This window comes from Oryx dammah, unplaced genomic scaffold (assembly GCF_014754425.2).
Source record: "Oryx dammah isolate SB20612 unplaced genomic scaffold, SCBI_Odam_1.1 HiC_scaffold_12, whole genome shotgun sequence".
NCBI lineage: Eukaryota > Metazoa > Chordata > Mammalia > Artiodactyla > Bovidae > Oryx > Oryx dammah.
In genome coordinates, this window is record NW_024070196.1 from 54,549,230 (window position 1) to 54,570,871 (window position 21,642).

A 21,642-nucleotide genomic window follows, 5' to 3' on the forward strand; every position below is an offset into this window, starting at 1 on the left:
AAATAGTCTAGTTAACAACTGACAGAGAGATGACAGAATGAGAATGTCATCATTTTGCAATCCTTAGTGAAATAATGAATCTAGCGCTAGACAGTCACTGCCAGTGCTGCTAAAAGAAACAGAGAAGAGCTGGTATGAAATGTTATCCTAGATATATAAGGCAGCCAAGTTACTCCTACTATCCAAGAAAGAAAAAAAAGGAGATCAGACACTGACTTCTAATAAAACTACAAACACTATCTATGAAACATTCCATGTTAAATTTAAAAAAATACAACCTAAACTTAACAAGTCTTTCTTATTTATATACTATCAGAGACCTACAGGAGACAGAGGATCACTTTAACCAATACCACAGGGATCCAATCTATGAAGTTCAGATGGTGGAAAAGAATGCAGGCCAAACAAATTGGAATTAAATAAGATGTAAAGGGGAAAACCTGAGGGGCAAACTATAAATAAAAAGAGTTAATATTAAGAGAGAGATAGCAATCAAATGACGGAGAAGGCAGTGGCACCCCACTCCAGTCTTGCCTGGAAAATCCCATGGACGGGGGAGCCTGGTAGGCTGCAGTCCATGGGGTCGCTAGGAGTCGGACACGACTGAGCGACTTCCCTTTCACTTTTCACTTTCATGCATTGGAGAAGGAAATGGTAACCCACTCCAGTGTTCTTGCCTGGAGAATCCAAGGGAAGGGGGAGCCTGGTGGGCTGCCATCTCTGGGGTCACACAGAGTCGGACACGACTGAAGTGACTTAGCAGCTTAGCAGCAGCAATCAAATGAAAAGTGTGGATTTTGGATTGTGGCTCAACAAGCCAACTATTAAGAAAAAATTTTAAGGCAGTAAGAAAAATGTGCTTAGATATTTGATGGCAAGAAATAATTTATAATTTATTTTAGGACTATGCCAAAGCCTTTGACTGTGTGGATCACAATAAACTGTGGAAAATTCTGAAAGAGATGGGAATACCAGAGCACCTAACCTGCCTCTTGAGAAATCTGTATGCAGGTCAGGAAGCAACAGTTAGAAATGGATACGCAACAACAGATTGGTTCCAAATAGGAAAAGGAGTACGTCAAGGCTGTATATTGTCACCCTGCTTATTTAACTTATATGCAGAGTATATCATGAGAAACGCTGGGCTGGTAAGCACAAGCTGGAATCAAGACTGCCGAGAGAAATATCAATAACTTCAGATATGCAGATGACACCACCCTTACGGAAGAAAGTGAAGAGCTAAAAAGCCTCTTGATGAAAGTGAAAAAGGAGAGTGAAAATGTTGGCTTAAAGCTCAACATTCAGAAAACGAAGATCATGGCATCTGGTCCCATCACTTCATGGGAAATAGATGGGGAAACAGTGGAAACAGTGGCAGACTTTATTTTGGGGGGCTCCAAAATCACTGCAGATGGTGACTGCAGCCATGAAATTAAAAGACGCTTACTCCTTGGAAGAAAAGTTATGACCAACCTAGATAGTATATTCAAAAGCAGAGACATTACTTTGCCGACTAAGGTCCATCTAGTCAAGGCTATGGTTTTTCCTGTGGTCATGTATGGATGTGAGAGTTGGACTGTGAAGAAGGCTGAGCGCCGAAGAACTGATGGTTTTGAACTGTGGTGTTGGAGAAGACTCTTGAGAGTCCCTTGGACTGCAAGGAGATCCAACCAGTCCATTCTGAAGGAGATCAACCCTGGGATTTCTTTGGAAGGAATGATGCTAAAGCTGAAGCTCCAGTACTTTGGCCACCTCATGCGAAGAGTTGACTCACTGGAAAAGACTCTGATGCTGGGGGGGCAGGAGAAGAAGGGGACAGACCGAGGATGAGATGGCTGGATGGCATCATGGACTCGATGGATGTTGAGTATGAGTGAACTCTGGGAGTTGGTGATGGACAGGGAGGCCTGGCGTGCTGCGATTCATGGGGTCGCAAAGAGTAGGACATGACTGAGCGACTGAACTGAACTGAATGGTACCTTAACTATGGTTTAAAAAAAGAAATAGTCCACAACTCTTAAAGATACATACAAAAGTATTGATTAATGAAATGACGATGGTACCTAGGCTAACAGTGTAAGGGTATAAATGAACAAAACTTGTCTAAATTTTTGTAATAAAAATTTACAACATAAAATAACTTTAAAAATGGCTTAAACATGAAAAACAAATGCAACTTACAAACCTCACTTGAATCCTAACTGGAACAAATTAACTGTAAAAAATGTGTATTTTAACAATAGCCACAGAAATTTGAGGATATTAGGGAACTCCTGGTTAACTCTTTCTGGTATAATAATGGCATTGTAGTTTTTTTGGCTTTTTTTGGCATTAGAAAAGGACTTTAATATGGAAATGAGACTACAGCAGGCAGATGTGCAGAGGATAACAAGTTTCTGGGTGCTAAAAACTGGGATACTTTTGGAGAACTGTAGTGTTTTATGTTTGTTTTTACAAGACTCTTTAAGAATTATAATACTTACAAATAAAATAGTGTATCAAGGATATGCTTCAAAACAATCTGAGGCGGGGGAGAGGTGTTGTAGATGAAACAAAAGCTGAGTGATGAGTACTTTTACACTGATGTACTATTCAAACTGCTTATATGTATATGTTTGAAATTCTCAATAAAAAGGTTTTTTAAAAGTCAACTGATTTTTTAGTAGTCAACGAATATCAAGTTCATATGGAAAAATAACTGAAAGAAAAGTCAAAAACACTTGAGGAAAAAAAATCAGTATTGGTAGTGGATGGGTGGGAAAGTAGTCTATCTAAAGACAGACAATTTAACCGAATGGAAGAGAAAATCCAGATACAGATTTAGCTATACATGGATACTTAATATAGGATGAAAATGGCATTCCGTAGCAGTCTGTTTTCTGATCTTAATGGAATGAAAAAATAAACAGAAATAGCAATACATCCTAAATAACCAAATATTTGGAGATTACAAACACATTACTAAGATTTAAAGCCCTTTGGATAAAGAAATCATAAGACAGAAAATATTCTGAATGAAATATGAAAATATAACACATCAAGTTTTAGGGATGCAGCTAAAGCAATGATTACAAATGTATAGGTAATGCAACGCAGGGGACATAGGTTTGATCTCCAGTCAGGGAACAAAGATCCCGTATGTCGTGAAGCAACTAAGCCCGTACACAACCACCACTGAGCTGGTACACTCCGACTAGGGAGTCTACAATGAAAGATCCTGCATGAGTAAATGAAGATCCCATGTGCTGCAACTAAGACCCAAGGTAGCCAAATAAATTAATAAAATTTCTTAAAAAAAAAATCAGTAATCATCAAAGAAATGCACATTAAAATCACAATGAGGTAACAGATCCACTAGACAGGCTAAAATTAAAAAAACAAACAATACCAAAGTTGGCAAGGATGTAGAGTAACCATAATGCTCATTCATGGCTGATCAGCTGAAATATAAAATGACACAACCACTTTGGAAAACAATTTATCAGTTTCTTATTAATTTAAAATTGCACTTACCATACAACTAAACAACTCTAATTCTAGATATTTAACCCAGAGAAATGAAAGCAAATGTTCACACAAACATTAGTTCACAAATGCTCTTAAAAGCTTTATGAGAACAACCAAAGACGGAAAATAATCCAAATACCCATGAACTGGTAATGGGTAAACCAATCATGGTATAATCATAAAAATGGAATGCTATTCAGCAATAAAAAGGAACAAAATGATGCAGATGACAATATGAAATATTCTCAAATCAGCTAGACACACAAAAACACAACACACGATTCTACTTACTAAAAAATGTCTAGAAAAGTCAAATCTAATATAGTAAGAGAAAGTAGATCAGTGGCTGCCTGGAGTGGGTGGTACTGGAGTAGTTTTCATCAAAAAGTACACTTAAAGACATTTTATTGTATGTAAACTATAGAATAACAAAACTGGTTAAAAATTTTGGAGAGCTATTTGGAACAAGATAAACTGGATCCATACCTTATACTGTATATAAGGCAATTTCCAAATGAATCAGAATATCCCTGTTTGGGAATTAAGATCCCATATGCCTCGGCCAAAAAAAAAAGTGTTAAGGAGGGACTTCCCTGGTGGTCCAGCAGTTAGGAATCTGCCTTGCAATGCAGGAGACATGGGTTCAATCCCTTGCCTGCAAACTAAGATCCCACAAGCTGCAGGGCAATAAAGAGGCTGCCCACTGCAACTAAGACCCAATACAGCCAAATAAATATACAAAATTTTTTTTTAAAAAGGTCTAAGGAAAATCTTGATACAGTAATACATGGTAATTTCTAGGAAATACAATACGACGTCTTCAAACAAAAACCCCCATGGGTGCAGTACGGTACATATAGTGTACTTCACTTTGCATACGAGGGAAGAAAAGTAAATGTCAACAAAGATGCCCAGACAATTTAATGAGGAAAAAACACTTTTCAGACAATGGTGCCAGGATAACTGGATATACACAGGCAAGAATGAATGTGGACTCTGTCCTTATGCGTGCGTGCTTGCTCAGTTGCTTCAGCTGTACCCAACTCTGTGTAACCCCATGGACTGTAGCCCTTCAGCCTCCTCTGTCCAAGGGATTTTCCAGGCAAGAAAACTGGAGCAGACTGCCATTTCCTTGTCCAGTGGATCTTTGTGACCCAGGGATTAAACCCACATCTCTTATGTCTACCTGCATTGGCAGGTGGATTCTTTACCACTAGTGCCATCTGAAAAATTACCTCAGAATGCATCACTAACCTAAATGTTAAAAATGAACTCTTACTTAAAAGGAATCATGGTAAATCTCTGTGATCTTGAGTCAGGAAATGGTTTCTTAGTATGACACCAAAAGCAAAAGTGACAATCCAAAATACAAATAAACTGAGGTTCCACCACAATTAAAAACTTCTGTGCTGCAAAGCCCACCATCAAGTAAAAAATAACAAAAACCATAAAATGGAGAAAATATCTGTAAATCTTATATCTGATAGAAGATCTATATATAGAATATATAGAAAACTCTTACAGGTCAGTGATTAACAGGCAAATATTTGACCTAGTTTTAATTAAATTATCTGAATAAACAATTCTCTAGAGACAGTATGCAAATGGTCAATGAAAAGATGCTCAACATGATCAGTCACTAGGGAAATACTAATCAAAACCATAATGAAGTACTATTTTATAACCACGAGGATTATAACAGACAATAACAATACTACTGGCAGGAATAAAAAGTGGTATAGTCACTTTGGAAAACAGTGTAGCACACTGTGAACACAGTAATTCCACTCTGAGAGAAATGAAAACCTAAGTCCACATACAAACTGTACAATGTTCAGCATCACTCGTAATAATCAAAAAGTGGAACAATCCAAAGAATCATCAACTAATGAATGGGTAAGTGAAATGTTACTAGTATCTATACATCTATAAAAAGAAATGAAGTGTATAGTGATAGATGTTCCAACATGGATGAACATTGAAAACATGCTAAATGAAAGAAGCCAGTCACAAAAGACTCCATATAATATGATTTCATTCACATGAAATATCCAGAACAGGCAATCTATAGAGAAAAGTGTATTAGCATGTCTAGGATATGAGTGTGTACATGCATGGCGTGGGAGGAAAATAGTTACTAAAGGATAAGGGGTTTCTTTCTGGAGTGATAAAAATGTTTTAAAATTGACTGGTGATGATTGGACAGCTCTGAGAATATCTTAAAAACCACTAAACTGTATATACTTCAAGGAGATGAATTTTATGGCTTTCGAATTACAGTTGACCCTTGAAAAATACAAGTTTGAACTGTGTGGGTCCACTTACACAGATTTTTTTTCCCATAGTAAATACTACAGCACTAAACCATCCACTGTTGGATGATTTGTAACTATGAACACGTAGGACTGACTATAAACTATATTCAGTTTCTGACTGCACAGAGGGTCAGTACCCTTAACCCCTGAGTTGTTCAAAGGTCAACTATATAAACGAGAGGTCAACAATCCAAATAGAGCTATTTTTTAAAAACAGAACATCTGCAAGGAAACAACTGTAAAACTAGATACTGTAAGGATAAACAGAAATTAATTTTAAATCATCAGCTGCTAATGGTGGAGGGGACAATTCACTTAATGGGATGGAAGTGATGAGGGAAAGTACAAAGTAAGAGACTGGGATGAAAACAAGACTTTTCTAAACAATCTTTTTATGTAATTTTCACTTTGAAAATAAATATTCCACACGTAAAAAATAAAATTAAAACAATAAAAAAATTATCATTACAAATGTTAACAAGTTCAATCAGGTTAACCTACCTAGGTGTCCAATTGTTTACCTAACAGTGACTACAGAAAATGGCATTTTCGAAGTATCATGGGTAGCAATTTCTGACTCTGAAAACTGACACTTACAAGAATTCTTAGTGAGATACGAAAGAAATCTTAAATTTTATCTTGTAGAGCAACAGTTAGACCACAAATATTCTGAAAACATCTTATACACATTATAGGAAAATGTAAATAAGCCAGGCTCTAAGATGGCCCCCAGTGATTCTGCCTCTTGGTTTCCACACCCTTGTATTAATACAGTCCCTTCCACATGTACCAGATTTGCTCCACATAATCAAAGCAAATGACAGAAATGAAGCTAGGTTACTTCAAAGGTTAGATTGTAAAACAAACTGTAGCTTCCATTTAGGTTGCTTCTCATTATGGGAAAAGCCAGCTGACATTTTCTGACCAGAACTATCCTGCCAACAGCTCTGAATCTGGAAGCAGATCCACCACCTCTGGGTTAGATAACTCCTGCTCTAGCCAACATCTTTTTGCAACTGCTTGAGACTCTAAGGAAGAACCACCTAGTTAAGAGGCTCCTAGATTGCTGACATTCAGAAACCATGTGAAATAAAATATGTTTGCTGTTTTAGGCAGCTAAGCTTTGTGATAATTTGTTAAAATACAGATACTATTAATTCAATAGCAATGAGCATACCCAATGAACAGAAAATGGTTTCTAAACACTATTTCCCAGCAAAGAGAATGAGAGTTGCTTGCAGGATTACTGATCCAGGTCTAGTGTTAGAAGATTAGCCTGAGACATCTTACTCATAGCAGAAAGGAAGTTATCAGAGACAAATAAGTAGTACCAAAAGGAGACAGGAGCCAATGTAAAGCGATTATCATTGATCAAAGATGGGACAATGAGAAGAGAAAAAAAAAAACTTAATTGAAATACAATGGATATATATAAAATTATACAAGAATATATATGATATAATATATATAATATGTATATTAACAATATATAAAATTTTACCTGTATTCATAACTTTTCTGTACAAACTATTTCAAGATACCCAAACAGTCCTGGTTAAAAAGAAGTCCCTTACTGAATGATTCTAGCTAGTAAGTGGAGAAGCAATGCTAGAAATTCAGAAATCACTGTTTTCAAACTCTTAATTAAAGTGCTTTCCAAAGTATGGTCCTGTACCAACAGGATCACTGGGGAATTGTGTTTTTGTTTTTTTAATAAATTGCACTAGAAAAGTAAATTACCAGGCTATGCCCCAAATCTACTGAACTGGAAATTCTGGGGATAGGGCCAAGCAACTTGTGTTTTTTTTTTTTTTAAACAAACTCTCCAAGTGATTCTAATGTACACTAGAATTTGAGAACCACAGCCCTAATGAAGAGGCTTCTCAGATGGCACTAGTGATAAAAAGCCCATCTGCCAATAAAGGAGACCTAAGAACTGCAGGTTCAATCCCTGGGTCAGGAAGATTCCCTGGAGGAGGGCATGGCAACCCACTCCAGTATCTTTGTCTGGAAAACACCATGGACAGAGGAGCTATAGTCCATAGGGTCACAAAGAGTTGGACATGACAACACAGAGCCCTAATGAAAAGATGCTGTTAAGTACCAATCATCAATAAATACAATGACAGATTTGACAGAAAACTTTACAATTGGAGAGGGGAGGACCAGGCTATCACCACTTGAGCCTTTAATAAATCTTACCATAATTCCAAGTAGGACCAGATACTGTACCTCTTAAATGATCCAACATAAGAGCACTCACAAATATCTATTCTTTTTTAAAAAATGAAGTATTCTTTTTAAAAAAATATAAATTTATTTTAATTGGAGGCTAATTACTTTACAAGATTGTATTGATTTTGCCATACAGCAACATGAATCCGCCAAGGGTGTACACGTGTTCCCCATCCTGAACAACACCCCCCCCCCCCCCGTACCATCCTTCTGGATCATCCCAGTGTACCAGCCCCAAGCATCCTGTATCCTGCATCAAACCTGGACTGGTGACTAGTTTCACATATGATATTATACATGTTTCAATGCCATTCTCCCAAATCATCCCACCCTCTCCCTATCCCACAGAGTCCAAAAGACTATTCTATACATCTGTATCTCTTTTGCTGTCTCATATACAGGGTTATCGTTACCATCTTTCTAAATTCCATATATATGCGTTAGTATACGGTATTGGTGTTTTCCTTTCTGGCTTACTTCACTCTGTATAATAGGCTCCAGTTTCATACACTTCATTAGAACTGATTCAAATGTATTCTTTTTAATGGCTGAGTAATACTCCATTGTGTATATGTACCACAGCTTTCTTATCCATTCATCTGCTGATGGACAACATCTAGGGTGCTTCCATGTCCTGGCTGTTATAAACAGTGCTGCAATGAACACTGGGGTACACGTGTCTCTTTCAATTCTGGTTTCCTCAGTGTGTATGCCCAGTCTATCACGTATTCTTATCACTTCCCATAAAATTTACACCTGAATGTAATCAATGACATCACAAGAAGAGACAAATCTAGAATATATGATATACTACGTAACAATCAATTTCTATCACAAAGCAAGAGCAGGGGTAAAAATAGGGGAAAACAAAGACATATAACAAATGTAATAATGTGAAGATCTTATTTTGATCCACACTCAAAACAAGCCAACTATAAAAATATATTCCTGTCTCAATCAGGGTAATCTTATTATGATGGTTATTAGATGATAAAAAAGAATTAGTTTATTTTTATAAAGTGTGATAACAGCACTCTGGCTACCTAATAAAAATATCCATATTTTAAATATGATACACCCAAAGTATGTAGAAATGAAACAGCAGGCCCTCAGAATAAGATTATCCCACAAGATAACTTTAAATGATCTAAGGTAGAATTCTTCCAATAGGTTTCAGTGTTCTAAAGGAAAGACATAGGATATCATATATTCTGTTTTTTTTGGCTGCTTTGTGAGGCTTGCCAGATCTCAGTTCCCAAGCCAGAGACTGAACCCAGGCCCTGCCACTGAAAGCGCCAAGTCCTAATTAAGCAAGGGACCACCAGGCAATTTCCCCTCTTACATGTTCTTTTTTAAAAACAGAGTTTTTGGAGAAGGAAATGGCAACCCACTCCAGTATTCTTGCCTGGAGAATCCTGTAGACAGAGGAGCCTGGCAGGCTACAGTCCATGGGGTCACAAGAGTTGGACACGACTTAGTGCACTGTCTTACCCCAGAGATCCTGCCACATATACCACAAAAACCAAACATCCCCCAATGACCTTGGCCCCACTGTTCCAATCACTCCCAGGTGGGAATTCAGGCACATGTCCACAGAGGTCACAGACAACATACATACGGTTCTGTTATGTCCCATATATTACCCTTTCATGTCCCAAGGAAGACATTTTCTCTTAGAGATTTTCATTTAGTGTATCTTTAAAAAATCTTCTGTTAAACTTGCCTCCATCTTTTTCTTGGGTAAGGACAACCCAAAAATGGCCCTTTTGTGTCTGTGATGTTGCCATTCACAGCTTTTCTTGATAGGCCTAGTACAATCTTGAGAACAGGGTTGCTGTATGCTGAATGTCAGACGGTAGCTCTTAGCTTTGCCTATCTTAGGTAGTTAGTTATGCTGTGCATTTTTTATTGGTGTACCATGTTTGATTTGTCCCTAATACCTTTGAAGTTTTTCTGAGAAATGAAATAATGCAACATGAACTTATTAAAATACATTTTAAGCCTTTTAAAAAATAAAAAATAAAAAAATAAAAAGAGTTTTAATTACTAACATGCACAAAACTGCAATTGCTTCAAACACTGAGGAAAGCTTATTAAGAAGTGAAAAATTTTAAAGTTACCAAATGACCCAACAGTCCCACTCTTGGGCATATATCTGAAGAAAACTCTAATTCAAAAAGATACATGTACCCCAATGTTCACTGCAGCATTTTATTAAGAAGGGAAAACAAAAGCTACTTACCACCTATCTATCTGGGCACGCCATGTGCATGGCATGTGGAATCTTAGTTCCCCAACCAGGGACTGAACCCAGAGTCGTGGTAGTGAAAGCACAAGTTTTAAACCAATGTATAGCCAGGGAAGTCTCAGAAGTAACTTAAATGTCCATGAACAGATGGATAAAGAGTGTTTTGATAAAGAGTAAATGGATAAAGAAAATGTGATGCATATGCAATAGAATACTACTCAGCTATAAAAAAAGAATGAAATAATGCTATTTGTGGTAACATGGATGAGTCTAGAGATTATCAAACTAACAGTGAAGTCAGAAAAGGACATTTATGATATCATGTATGAGAGTCTAACATAACGACACAAATGAACTTATCTATAAAACAAACAGATTCAGACAGAAAACAAACTTATGACTACTGAAGAGTAAAGAGGTGGTAGAGTGGTGGAGATGGCAGAATAAATTAGGGGCTTGGGACTGGCAGATACAAACTACTATATATTAAATAAACAAACAACAATGCCCTACTACATAGCATAGGGAACCAAAGTTAGTCTCTTGCAATAAACTATAATGGGGAAAAAAAAGTGAAATTTTTGTGATGGAGGTAATTACTGGGCACTGAGAAGTGATTTTATTATACAAACCATTCTACTTTCTATTCTCAATAAAATGATAGAAACGACTGCTCTTAATTACCTAAATGGCAAAAGGAGGAACCCTTTAATTTTTTCAACATTCCTTTTAAGATAAGTATGTGTTTTTTTTCAATGAAGTCTCTTCTGCACAAACACAGAGTACTAGATTGCAACACTCTCATTTTAAAGATGAAGAAACATTTCTCTAATAGCATTTTGACAATTTCTGAAGTGAGCCATCTCTGCTCACAAAGAAATTTTAAATTTTTTGGAGAAATTACATATTGTATAAGAATGTGAGCAAAGAGTTAATTCAGCAAACCATCTTTACAAATTTAACACTGAATATTTCAAAATTCAATTATTTTTTGTGAAGAGGATCTTGACGACTCGTGAGTATTTCTCCTCCCGTTTTTGTTCATAAAAATCTATTTAAATACCTGATGTTAAGTAACGCTGAACATCCAAAAGTGAATGAAGTTTTATGAAAAGTCAAAACTGAACCACAGATATTTACTCATTATAAAATGAGTTATTTTATTCATGCAGCATGCAGACTACAAGCAAACACAGGCAGGATTATTCTCACCTTTACCTGCTCTATATGTCTTGGCTTGATTGACTGGCATGGGCGTCATAGGTATAGGATATAGAGGCTTAAGGAAATAAAAAGAAAATGAAGATTAAGCTCTCAAGATATTAGGAATGTATCTTACCACTCTCTCCTAATTGTATATTGCTAGAGAGCTAGCTCTAAAGTTTCCTGATTCTTAGCAGTCATTAAAAAGATAAAATCACACCCACAGCTAAAAGGACAAATCCAAACTACAGTAAATCTAAATCATCTTTCCGACCAGAAAACATTTTCATATTTAGGTCCTTATATCAACAATATACCATACTGCATGCCTCCACTTTTTAGAGAAAAATTGCGGGGATGGGGGGGAGAGGGTGACTCACCACACAGCATGTGGGATTTTAGTTCCCTGTGTGTGTGCTTAGTCGCTCAGTCATGTCTGACTCTTGGCGACCCCACGGACTGCAGCCTGCCAGGCTCCTCTGTCCATGGGGATTCTCTAGGCAAGAATACTAGAGTGGGCTGCCATACCCTCCTCCAGGGGATCTTCCCAACCCAGGGATTGAACCCTGGTCTCCCTCACTGCAGGAGGATTTTTTACCATCTGAGCCACTAGAGAAGTGCCTTAGTTCCCCGACCAGGGATCAAACCCAGGTCCTTACAGTGGAAGCACAGAGGTCTAACCAGTGGACCCCCAGGGAAGTCTCATGGCTCCACTTTTAAATATCTCTGTTATACCATCACTGCAAGTCACTGTGCACCTACAGAATACTTGGTGTCAAACATAAATAACTTACAGAGGATAAATGAACAAGTCAAATTCTATGACTTACTTGCACGCCCGGGCTCACGGGGACTGGATACATCATATTTGGTGCAAAACAAACAGGCTGAGTATAAACTGGAGTTGGCTGCTGATGACCCACCATAGATGGGCTAGGTTGTGCTTGAGGACGAGGCGAAGTTGGGGTGGTAGAAGGCTTTGGCTACAAAAACAAAAATCAACTATCTTAAGGTGAAAAGGTAACTATTACTAGAATCTGAGGACTGGTTTCCCCCATCTGTCTCAGTTTTACTCACTGTTAATTAGTATCTCTTAATGAAAGTTATCTCACAGAAAATAAACCTGCAAGTGTTTCAAATAAAAAAAGAAATACTTGGTAGAAAGTTAATGTAAATGTTATATCAATTAATCAACAATGCTATTAAAAATAGCAGTGATATCTTTAAGAACTGGAAAAAAGTGTTTTTAAAAATTAAAAAATACTTTTAAAAACATCTTTCAAAGTCAGGAAAATATTAACAGTATATCTATGAACCTGAGAGCCTAGCAGACCAACCATCTTTAAATTCTGAGTCAGAAAGATTAAAAAATTTGCCTTAGACCACATTATTAATTGATGATAAAACTAGGACTTTTTTCTTGTAGTTCAAAAATATACATTAATTACCACATAAGAAAAAGGAACTTTAACTAGAAGTTGTTTCAGCATACTGTAACTGAATTTAGATGGCAGGTATGGGAAAAGAAGTATTACTACTACTGATTTTTTTTTTAAGAGACTAGATTTACTTCAAAGAGAGAGAGAAAACTTACCTGAGAAAAGGAACGAGGGTTGAACTCCTTTGCATTGGGATTCAACGTTGATTTCCTCACTTGCCTACACCAGAAAAAAATAAAGGCCAGTGAAATCTGCATGGAACTTATGCTACTAAAGTCTTTTATACCTGACAGTTTTTAAAAAACTGCTAAACTTAAGTAATTCTCACTAGAAGATCATTCTCTGCCTTAAAACACACACATACATGCTTTCCACTGCTTAATCTGATAATTGCTAGTCAAAAAAGGACAATTTTTTAAAAAGTGAAATATGCAAAGCTTCTCTCAAAAGCAACCAACAAAAACAACCCGAAGACTACTGCCCCTTATAAAATATATTTAAAAGCCATCCTTAATATATCAAGTCTCTAGCATGTAGTAATTTTTTTCTGTGACAGTGTTTCCTATAAAGTATCTTGGGAAAAATCATGACTGTAATAAAAACTTTTGCCTCAAATCAAGAATAAGTGCTCCCTGACATATCAACAAGCTGAATTCCAAAAGTTCAGCTGTTTAACAGTGTTGTAGGGAATGCAGAACAAATAAGACTGGCCCACAAAAGCCCCACTTAATTGATAAGGGGCACCAAAATTTTCTCTCTTCTTGGCAGTGGCAGTTCTTAGCTCTAGCAGCACAGCAAGGAGGTGGGTACTGACTAGCATACAGGGGATATCAGTTCGAAAGCCAGTAATTTTTCAACTCCCTGTACATTTATAAATTAGCCATTCTTAATTTATGCATTTTTTTTTTTTTTTTTTTTGCCAAGGGATGGAAAAACATGGGAGGAGGGAAGAGTATAGGGTGCAGTGACCTAACTGACTTAAAATGTCATTTGTTAAGACCAGTTGTATTTAAGTTGAGGGCTACATATAAAGCAGTCTAAAAGTCTAGATACATTCTGGAGTTGGAAGGTCTTGGACACTTTAAGGAAAAGCGAAGCAAAAGGGTGTGCTAAATTCCAGGTTTACTCACTCAGCTGCGTCTTTCTTCTCTTCTTTATCTTCTTTCTCTTGTTTACATCCTGGACTGGAAGTCTGAACCCCTTGGGATGTGACCTCAGGTCCCCTCTTGTGCTCCGTGTTACTGAGGACTGAAGGGGAAATGCTGGGGCTGCTCGGCTTGCTGCTGCCACTGGTGCAGTTGCTGCTATTTTCAATGAAAGAATCCTTAGCATTTGGTTCAATTTTGTCTTTGATCAAATCTCTTGATTTTTCTCCCTCTCTATTTTTGTTTAGCAGCTGATCCATAGATTCAGAAGTAGAACTTGGCTGTAACTAAATAAAGGAAATAATTATACTTAAATATTTTAAATAACTCTAGTAATCATTTTTTCCCATGAGCACAAACTAGTATTTGTAAGCATGAAATATTCTGAGTAACGCTTTGTTCATACTTTACAAGTAATGTTTTCATTATAAGGCAACAATAATGAAATGTCTATACAATCTAACTATAGTAATGTAAGCACTCAAATGTCCTAGCCTGAAAACTTTGTATTGAGTGCATACCATGTGTCAGAAATTGTGTGTGCTGGGAATGGAAATATAAAATAGTTCCTATCCTCCCAAAGCTTTCCATCTGGATGAGATCAGACACTAACCAACTATTGTAAATGGGGATTCCAGAGGAAAAAGCAACTCATGGAAAGAGAAGGCTTCTCAACGAAAATGTCATTTAAAGTGTCAAAGATATTGGGGGTTTGGGGAGAGTTTCGAAAAGGGAGTAATACACTAAGTAAAAGAAAAGAAACTGCACGTTTAAAGACCCAAAGGAAAGGGAAAAGATGGCCCTGGGTGAAATAGCAAAGTACTGGTAACTGGAGCAAGAATGGACACAAAGTGAGTCAAGAAATGATAAACTCACCCAAGAGGAATAAGATGATAAAAGGACTTGAAAGCTATGCTCAGGATTCTAGCTTTTAATTCTCAGGATAATGAGAAGTCACTGAAAAATTTTAAGCAAGATTTACAGTTCACAAAGATGAGTGTAGCAGCCCTGTGGAAAATGAACTGGAGGAAGCTGAGTAAGGGTGTAGAGAGACTGTTATGCATGTTGAACTAAGACCTGGGCTTGACCTTGAGAAGAGGTGGGTTGGAAATTCTGAAGTAAGTGGATTCAGAGGGAGATGTGACTAGACATGCAGGTCAGTTAAGACTTTATAACCTATAAGGTATAGGAAACCACAAAACAGAAGCACCAACAAGAAGAGCCGAAGACAAACACATTGGTAACATAAGTGATGGGGTTTTTAAGTTTGCAGACTAGAAGCAAGCAATGCTACTACTGTCTGATAATGACTTAAGATGCCTTACTCCATAGAAGAAAGAAAACAGGAATAGTTGAAGGGAAAGAGAAGAAAAAGGGAATCATTAGGCATCAATGGTGGAAATGAGAATAAATCCAAGCAACAGCCCAAGGCAGTAAGAATAAGCTAAAGAGCAACTGCACAGAAAAAGAGGCTGCAAGACTAGAGAGAGACAAACTATCTCCTGAGCCTCAAGAAAGGCAGACCATCATCAAAATCTCACTACTGGGAGCCTTGGTATCCTGGCAAGCAGTACCACACATCTCAGGGACTTCTCAAGTTTCACTGTATCACTGATATAGTTACAGAGCCTCAAGTAGTTGAAGGCAGAAAGTGATAACATTTGGACACAGTCAGAATTTAAGTCACAATATAGGTACTTAATGTTTTGCAGAGGCTATACGTTTGCAATATAGTTTGAAATCAGAGAGTGTGATACTTCTAGCTTGTTTTTTCTTGAGATTGCTTTGTTTATTCAGGGTCTTTTGTGGTTCCATACAAATTCTACTTTTGTGTTATTTCTGTGAAAAAAATCCATTGGAATTTTGATAGGATTGCAATGAATCTGTAGATTGCTTTGGACAATGGGTATTTTACGGGAAAACTAAAATTATGTGACTCAGAAAAAAACCCATGGTTTCCAGTATAACTTTGGTTTATCTATATTTTTGTAATAATTAATATTTACTGAGTATATAATATGAATCAAGAATGGTATTAAAACAGTTTATAGGCAATATCTCACTAATTCTCACAAGAACACTATGAAGTAGGTTCTACAATTATCCCATTTGGGCTCAGGGGAATCTAGATAACACTGAGGACATAGATCATATACTTATCTCCAAAATCCACACCATTAAGCTGTAACAAATTGAATTACTAGCAATTCTTTTATACAAATAAAGCTATCAGCACCCTGCACAGAGCTATATTAGAACTTCTTGATGGCTGAGTAGGGGGACCCCAGAACTGCAGGATACTCCTACTTCTGTCTGAGTGAAAGACCACAGATTTTGTGAACCATCACAGTTTACGGCCATGTGCACACCATGAGAGTGGCTATGATGATTCATTCACTGAACACTGCAGTACACAGAATGCATTAGCTACTGTCCAAACCACTGCTAGAGGATGAAACATACAGATGGTCAGCCCTATCTTACTAGCCATGTGACATGGGGGTAAATTAATTTATCTTTGCCTCAGTTTCCTGATATACACATTTCAGAAACACATAGAACCTTCTTCAAAGTGATGACAATAAAGGATTTATTACATAAGCTCTTAGAACAGTCTCTGATACATAGGAAATAATATTTAAACTAATAACATTCCTTTATCTAAAGATAATTATAAAGCCCATCCTCAAACATTCTTTTACAATCATTTCTTTGCTTTCTAGTCTTCACTTATAGACTAGACAGTTATTTATAAGAGACTTAATAATGCTTTTGAATTTTCAGGTCCCCCAAAATATTGAGAAGTCTCAAAGAAATAAGTTCTAAGGCTGCAACTACACAGAACTTCAGAGAGTCAAGTATTAAAGGTTTACAGAAAGTTGTGAACTGATAATATGAAGAGCCAAAATGTGTTCTATTAAATGAAGAAACAATAAACTTTAAAAAATACACTAATATAGACGGTATGGTATTGGCAAAAAGGACAGACATAGAAAGATCTATGCAGGAGAAGTGAGTATAATTATACACTCCCAACTTTGTGGTTAAATGATTTTCAGCAAAGGTGCAAAGTCAATTCAATTCAATGTCTCTTCAAAAGATGGTGCTGGGACAAGTGATATCCATTGGTAAAAGACTGAATTTGTTCAACACTATGAATTGTTCAACACATAGTTCAACACTATGTTTTAAAAATCACTCAAAATATAAATTGGTGCTGCCACTATGGAGAACAGTATGGAGGATGCTTAAAAAAACCAAAACTGAGTTATGATATGAACCAGCAATCCTACTCCTGGGTATGTATCCAGAAAAGATAAAAACTCTAATGCAAAAAGATATGTACACTTCAACGTTCATCAGCAGCACTATTTACAATAACCGTGACACATCCAGAAAAGATAAAAACTCTAATGCGAAAAGATATGTACACTTCAACGTTCATCAGCAGCACTATTTACAATAACCGTGACACATAAGCAACCTAGATATATATATCAGCACGTGAATGGATAAAGATGTGTGCTGTGTATACACACACAATCAGCCATAAAAAAAGAATATGTCATTTGTATTATTTGCAACATGGCTGGACTCAGAGATTATCATACTAAGTGAAGTAAGTCAGACAGAGAAAGGTAAATATATGACATGGAATATAAAAAAATGAGGCAAACAAACATACTTATATTACAGAAATAAACTCACAGAAAACAACTCATTGTTATAAAAGGGGAAGGGTGGGGATATATGAGGAGTTTGAGATTAATAGATACAATGCTACCAAAATGAAATACAAAAAAACATGGAACTACTGTATGGCACAGGGACCTACATTCAATATCAAGTAATAACCTACGATGGAAAAGAATCCAAAAAAGAATACACACACACATGTAACTGAACCACTTTGGTATACACCTGAAACTAACACAACACTGTAAATCAGCTACACCTCAACTAAAAAATTAACTCAAAATGGATCACAGCTCTAATTGTCACTCTTAGAAGAAAACAACAGTAAATCTTTATGACTATGGATTAGGTAATGGTTTATTAGATATGACAACAAAAGCACAAGGAACAGAAGAAAAAACCAAGATGTATTGGACTTCATCAAAATTATAAATTTTGTGCTTCAAGGGTCATTATCAAGAAAGTGAACAGACAACCCACAGAAAGGAAGAAATTGCAAACCCCACATTTGATGCAAGACTGGTACACAGAATAAACAGAGAACTTTCACAATTCAATAAAAAGATAACTCAATTTTTAAAATGGGCAAAGATCTGAATAAACATTTCTCCAAAGAAGACATACAAATGAGCAATCAACATGTATATAAAAAGATGCTCAACAGCATCAGCTGTCAGAAAAATGCAAGTCAAAACCACAATCAAAACAACAAATAGTAACAAGTGCTGGTAAAGATGTGGAGAAACAGGAACCCTCATATACTGCTGGTGGGAATGTAACATAGTGCCGTTGCTCTGGCGAAGAATCAAGTTTTCCTCAAAAGGTGAAGGACAGAGGTACCAGACAAAACAGAAATTCCACTCTTAGGGTATATACTCAGGAGAAATGAAAACATATGGTCACACAAAAACTGTATACTAATATTCACAGCAGCATTATTCACTATAGTCAAAAAGAACCCAAAGATGCATCAACTGATGATAAATGAATAAATAAAATATGATCTAGCCACACAATGGTATTGAAGTACTAACATAGGCTACATGGACGAATCTTGAAAACATGATGGTAAGTGAAAAAGCCACTCACAAAAGGCCACTTATTGCATGGTTCCACACACATGAAATGTCCAGAAGAGGCAATCCATGAAGAAAAAGTAGATCAGTGGTTACTGGGGGGTACAGGCGTGGGAGCGGGCAGAAGTGTTTGAAAGCAAATGAGCACTGACTGCTAAGGGCTTATGTGATGGTTGTATAAACTGTGTGAATATACTAAAACCCACTAAACTGTATACTTTAAATGGATAAATTGTATGATATATAAGTTATACTTTAATAAAACTGTTAAAAAAAAGTACTATCTCATATATTTCAAAGTAAAAATTTTCTTTCCTTCATAACGTAATAAATTATGCAAGTGTACTATAAGAAGAGAATGAACGATTGACTGTAAAAAAAAACTGGCGAAATAAAAGTAAATGGGCAAGGACATAACATTTATATCAAACTGAAGATTAAACAAAATAATACCATCTGTGGTTTAGGGATGTATTCACATGCAGTGTAAAGAACTGCAAGGAAAGAAACCCTTCACTAAGTAGGAGATGCAGCTGAGGAGGGCAACTACACAGGAGAGTGTTGTTGGAGTGCTTGACATATCAAGCTGGTAGTGGGCATTTGGGCAGTCAGTCATTTTTCTTTGTATTGTGTCCATACATTAACCACAGCTTAAAAAATTAAATTCACAACTGTTAAGAGCATTAAAGTAGAATAAATGTGTTACAAGTATGAAGTAGTATTTAAATTTAATATTTTGAATGGTGCCAAGAAGTTAAGAATGATGCTACTGGCAAAAACTTAAATTTTTAGGAAGCCAGAACACAGGCAAGGAAAAGGCTAATTTTGCCTTTGATCCATTCAACTTTTATCAGCCTCTGAAAACAAAAGGGGGGGGGGCTGAGTTAATCAGATTTTTCCCCATTAAAGTGATGTTTCAGGATGATTTCTTGATTTGGTCTCAAAATATACCTTGATATGCACAGTATGTTATAGTAAATGCTAGGCAAAAGAATGAACAGTCACAGAGAAATGATACTGTAGAAAAATGTCTATCACAATCCATTTGTGCACGAGTGTAAGTCTGCAACGAGGGTCCAATACATCTTCTACCTGTCACATCAGATAATGCCTTCAGTTCAGTTCAGTTGCTCAGTCGTGTCCAACTCTTTGCGACCCCATGAATGGCAGCACGCCAGGCCTCCCTGTCCATCACCATCTCCCAGAGTTCACTCAGACTCACGTCCATCGAGTCCGTGATGCCATCCAGCCATCTCATCCTCGGTCGTCCCCTTCTCCTCTTGCCCCCAATCCCTCCCAGCATCAGAGTCTTTTCCAGTGAGTCAACTCTTCGCATGAGGTGGCCAAAGTACTGGAGTTTCAGCTTTAGCATCATTCCTTCCAAAGAAATCCCAGGGCTGATCTCCTTCAGAATGGACTGGTTGGATCTCCTTGCAGTCCAAGGGACTCTCAAGAGTCTTCTCCAACACCACAGTTCAAAAGCATCAATTCTTCGGCACTCAGCTTTCTTCACAGTCCAACTCTCACATCCATACATGACCACTGGAAAAACCATAGCCTTGACTAGATGGACCTTAGTCGGCAAAGTAATGTCTCTGCTTTTGAATATGCTATCTAGGTTGGTCATAACTTTCCTTCCAAGGAGTAAGCGTCTTTTAATTTCATGGCTGCAGTCACCATCTGCAGTGATTTTGGAGCCCTAATGCCTTAGCCTTGTTCTACTGTCATCAAATAATATAATCAAATGAGTAGCAAATAATATGTTGACTTCCAACATCAGAAGTACATTCTCTTTCATTTAGTATCTGTTGTTCTTATCAAGTCTCATGACTGTAATTACCTCACATAAAGCATAGGCAAAGACAACTATGAGAATGTTTAGCTTTCTATAAACATGGTTTGATTATTCTGGGTGTATATAAAATGCATTTTTTAGTACATTAAAAAAATTTTTTTAAATTCTAATTCATTAGTAAATACTATACTTACCCTAAAATCATTCTTAAATTTCTTTAAATCATCAATCTGTTTTCTATGTTCAGAAACAATTGGTGATATACCTACAAAATTAAGGAAGTGTTAGATCTAAAATAATTTTAAGCTGAAGATTAGAAATAAATCTGGATCTAACTTAAAATTCTTTTAGGATAGGATGCTAGAAATGAAAATAAATTCTATTAAAATAATTAAAAACTCAACATATTAATTATGGATTTTGACATGTTAAATTACACATTTAAATATGTACAATCCTAAGAAAAAGTATTGACCAAAAAATACTCAATACTGGGCATGAGATTAAGACATATTCTCTCTTATTTCTAAAGACTTTTTAAAGCTCTAACCTTTATTTTCAGCTTTTGAGAAGCTCGATGATGTCTCATTCGGCTTCATATTTTCTTTATTCCCTGCAGGAGAGTTTTGCCTCTGATCTTGAAGCCTGGAATCTTTAGCTAGAAAATTATATTTTATAAAAACTCAAAGTTAGATAAAAGCTATAAAAGTAAAATGAGAAAATATTCAACAATTTTGAGCCTATGTTTTTACAAAAGAACATTTCCATTTAAATAGAGGCTTTCTAACTTTGCAGACATATGAAAAATGAACATATTTATACTGATATTTACTACCCAAGAATGTAAACTATCTTAACAACACACATTTAAGAATAACAGATGAGATTAGTAGTATTACTTAAACAACTAACTTCATTTACATAAAATTTAAAATGTGCTCTCAAATACATTGTTGTTCTTGTTTAGTTGCTAAGTCATGTCT

General features: G+C 36.4%; 1 protein-coding gene across 13 annotated transcripts in view; it reads right to left on the bottom strand.

Annotated features, from left to right (window-relative positions):
- Positions 1-21,642, bottom strand: part of ATXN2 (ataxin 2) — a 110,540-nt gene that overhangs the window by 25,494 nt on the left and 63,404 nt on the right. For 8 of the 13 annotated variants that reach the window (XM_040250634.1, XM_040250640.1, XM_040250637.1 and 5 more), the window contains 6 exons: positions 21,210-21,317; positions 20,854-20,924; positions 14,078-14,379; positions 13,103-13,166; positions 12,339-12,491; positions 11,518-11,584 (listed from right to left, as the gene is read on the bottom strand). In XM_040250634.1, the coding sequence (XP_040106568.1) occupies positions 11,518-11,584; positions 12,339-12,491; positions 13,103-13,166; positions 14,078-14,379; positions 20,854-20,924; positions 21,210-21,317 (765 nt within the window). The remainder of the gene's footprint in view (positions 1-11,517; positions 11,585-12,338; positions 12,492-13,102; positions 13,167-14,077; positions 14,380-20,853; positions 20,925-21,209; positions 21,318-21,642) is intronic. The other 5 variants (XM_040250626.1, XM_040250636.1, XM_040250633.1 and 2 more) reach the window with 1 other exon arrangement.